Consider the following 3,607-nt stretch of genomic DNA (forward strand, 5'->3'; position numbering starts at 1 on the left):
CAAAAGTAATTGGCTAAAGAAATAACTGTGACATGAGCTAAATGGTTTAGAGCAGCAAGTGATTGGGAAGCTGGAATTAGCTGCCTGAGAGTATGGCAGAGGTAGGTTCAATTCACTTTTGGACTGGTCCAATTATCAACATTTTCTGATGAAAATAATAGACAATTTATATTTTATTTTGGTTTAATCAATTCCACTGAATGCAAGAAAGGCACTTAAAATGGCCAATCATAAGTTGCTAAGGTTTAAAAAGCCCATCCTCCACTTGTGATTGCTAAATAATCTGTAACTAACATTTCAAAAGTAAGTACTACAAAGAATGCTATTTAGACTCCTAACAATGGTTAATTTTGTTGTTGACAGGAAGAAAGCAGTAAATTTCACTAGAAATGTACAATTTTGATAAACAGAATGAGCCACATGCAAACATTAATGGGTAGTAGATAGCTTTGTTGGAGAATTGTTCTAAGTGAATTCTGGAAACAAAATCATAGGTTTGCAGCAATTACATTGTGTTGTCATGTACCTCTACAAAGTTATTCTGCTCTAACAGGAACAGTAATCTCTTTGATTTTGTTATACTGCAGTTCCCCAACTACTGGAGTGAACATGCTTTAGGCAACTACAATATTTTAAACAAATTACATGATAATTCTGAGCACAAAAGAGAAATTCTTGCAATAGCTGCTCACTGCCATTTCTCTCTAGATTTGATGTATTATGACTAATCATATAGCATAGAGATATGGAACATTTTCCTCGCTATAGTAGTGCAGGCTGTTGCGAAGTGCTTCAGAATAGATGTTGCATTTTCAGAGAAAAAGAGAGAAGTCAAATGTCATAGTATTTGTGAAGAGTGTAGCCAATGATGAAGAAACAGTGTGAAATAAATCACTTTATTTCCACTAAGACTAGTCATATAACTTATCACTGAATCACACAATGGTTGGAGCACAGGAGGTGGCTACTTAGTCTGACGTGTCTGTGTTGGGGAGCTATTCACCCCCTGCCATGCCCAGCTTTTGCCATGTAGCCTTTCACTTACTGTCCTTTCAGAGACCAATCCCATTTCGTCTTGAATGCTTGAATTGAATGCACTCTGCCCTACTCTGAGGCCACTCATTCCAGCTCCTGACCAATTGCTGCATGAAACCATTTTTGCTCATATCACTCTCATTTCTTCAGCCAATTACTTTCAATCTGTCCTTAACATTTGCATCAATGGGAATGGGATAGATCTTGGAGTTTAAGGATGAAGAACATTGTGCATCTGTAAAGAAGCAGGAGTCGCTATACAACCTAAGTTAGTTGCTTGTTCGTTTGTGTGTGCATATAAACCGTGCAATGAGTCTCATTTCTTTACTCAGCGAGTCGTGAGTTCATGGAATGCCCTGCCAGTAGCAGTGGTGGACTCTCCCTCTTTATGGGCATTTAAACGGGCATTGGATAGGCATATGGAGGATAGTGGGCTAGTGTAGGTCAGGTGGGCTTGGATCGGCACAACATCGAGGGCCGAAGGGCCTGTACTGCGCTGTATTTTTCTATGTTCTATGTTCTATAAAACGTAATTCAATGTTCCTGAAGACTTCCTGTGTGTATTTGCATAAAGCATAATCAAACAGATCAGTAATTTCATTGTACACAGAATATACACATCCTCTGTGTAATGTTCTACTGGAGCAGATGTGAAAAAAAATTAAGATATATAATTTAATATGGGATATTTGAGAGTGTGAATGAGAAAAGACTGCTTCAATAACAATGGGGTCAGTTATTTAAAATTAATATTAGGAAGGGATTCAGGAGGCAGTTTGGAAGAAACTTCTTTTCATATAGAATTGTTGGGTGCATGGAGTACCATCGCACAAGGATTGGCAGAAGCAGGGCATCACTGCACCACTCAGGGAAATCTAAGATTTACAAGGAACAGTATCCTGAAAGTGCAAACCACAGATTATTTTTTGCACCAGTCTATCAAAAAGCTGAAACAGAAAATATCAGAAAACAAAAGCTTCCTTTCGGTGTAAGCAAATTAAAAAAAAAAAATTTTGATATAATATCTTTAAACAGAGAAATGTGAAAAAAATGGAGGTGAAATCAAGGAAGATGATGATAGTGGCTTCTAAGGAAGGTCCTAAAGTAAAAGAGATAGAGATATTGGAGAGGAAATGTTTAAGGAGAGAATTCCACATAAGGAGATCTGAGCATCTGAAAGTGGACCAAAAGGAGGAGGATAAATAAATGAAGGCAGAGTCAAGTGAACAAACAAGTCTGTGTAAGATATGTAGGGCTCACAAAGTTTGCAGAAAAGAGAGTGAATCAGTGTAAAGTTCAAGATGGGTAGCAGGGAGGTTGTGTTTGGTGTTATCAGCATACATGTGAAAACTATCCTCAGTAATCGGAGATGTCAAGAAACAGAAAAGAAGAGGCAGCCGCTAAGGATGAATCAAACTCAGGGGAATTATGGGGTGGATGGACAATAAGTACGGACTGTACCAGCAACTATCACAGTGCAAAAATGAATAGGAAAAGAGAGGAAAGCAATGTATAATGCAACATGAACAGAGAGTTCAGTGAGTAGTATTATCTTGAGAAATAATTTAGTATTAGCTCAAAACAGCTCGTCGTTATAACTGGCCTAGGTTACAGAAGGACATTCAACAAAATCAGACAGCAGAGTCCTCATTCATGTGGCTACATCGTATGGTGCTTTTTGAATGCAGTTGCAGGAGGCAAAACGAAAATCTAACTTTTGGGGAGAAGTGTTGGCCATTGATCATGTAGACATTAACAATGAAAGATAGAACATTACTCTTCCCTGAGTGAGCCATATGAATCCATATGCATGGGAAGATAGAGTGGGAACAAAGCAAGCATTTTATCAAGTATTTGCAATTTAAGAACACCAAGAAAAGATGACCAAATAAAGCCGGAAAGTTCAGCATATGCTATTAAAATATACAACTTACCATCAATTAGCAGTGGAGAGCGGATGTAACGTGAAACTAAGATGCTCTCATCTGTTGTAATCTGGTTAGGCTAAACATCAGAAAAAAAAAGGAACAAGATTTGAGTGTAATACAGTGGAACGGTGGCGAGCATCCAGTGAAGTACATGTCAGTAAACTACCATTTAACATTTGTTGCTTAGGATCAGAAACTACGGCATTCTAATGCAAGCCCCAAAAGGCGATCCCTAGTGTCACAGTGATTGAGTTATGAAATAATTCTGCAGAAATCTCCTTCTTCAGGTTAAAAGAATGCAATTGAGACACAATTTTACCAAAGCACAGAAATGGGAAATCCTGGGTTACTAGCTATTGCTCAAACCTCACACTCTCACCTTTTCTGGGCAACCTTTATTGTTCAACTGACATTACCAAAACAAATCATCGGATTATAATTACATGGCTGCTTGTGGAAGCTTGCTGTGCACAAAATTAGCTCCCATATTTTCTGAATTACAGGACTGACTACTCTACAAAGAGTATCTCACTAACTGAGAAATATTTTGTGAAGTCCTGCAGCTGCAAAATATTAGAGGAAGAAGTTGTGGGCGGCACGGTGGCACAGTGGTTAGCACTGCTGCCTCACAGCGCCAGAGACCC

The 3,607-nt window shown here is 38.5% G+C and overlaps 1 protein-coding gene across 1 annotated transcript in view; it reads right to left on the reverse strand.

Annotated features, from left to right (window-relative positions):
- Window positions 1-3,607, reverse strand: part of ttll5 (tubulin tyrosine ligase-like family, member 5) — a 320,598-nt gene that overhangs the window by 260,059 nt on the left and 56,932 nt on the right. Inside the window, exon 8 of the mRNA XM_043700221.1 lies at window positions 2,970-3,039. Coding sequence (XP_043556156.1) covers window positions 2,970-3,039 — 70 coding nt within the window. The remainder of the gene's footprint in view (window positions 1-2,969; window positions 3,040-3,607) is intronic.

Source organism: Chiloscyllium plagiosum, chromosome 12, assembly GCF_004010195.1.
Source record: "Chiloscyllium plagiosum isolate BGI_BamShark_2017 chromosome 12, ASM401019v2, whole genome shotgun sequence".
Taxonomy (NCBI): domain Eukaryota; kingdom Metazoa; phylum Chordata; class Chondrichthyes; order Orectolobiformes; family Hemiscylliidae; genus Chiloscyllium; species Chiloscyllium plagiosum.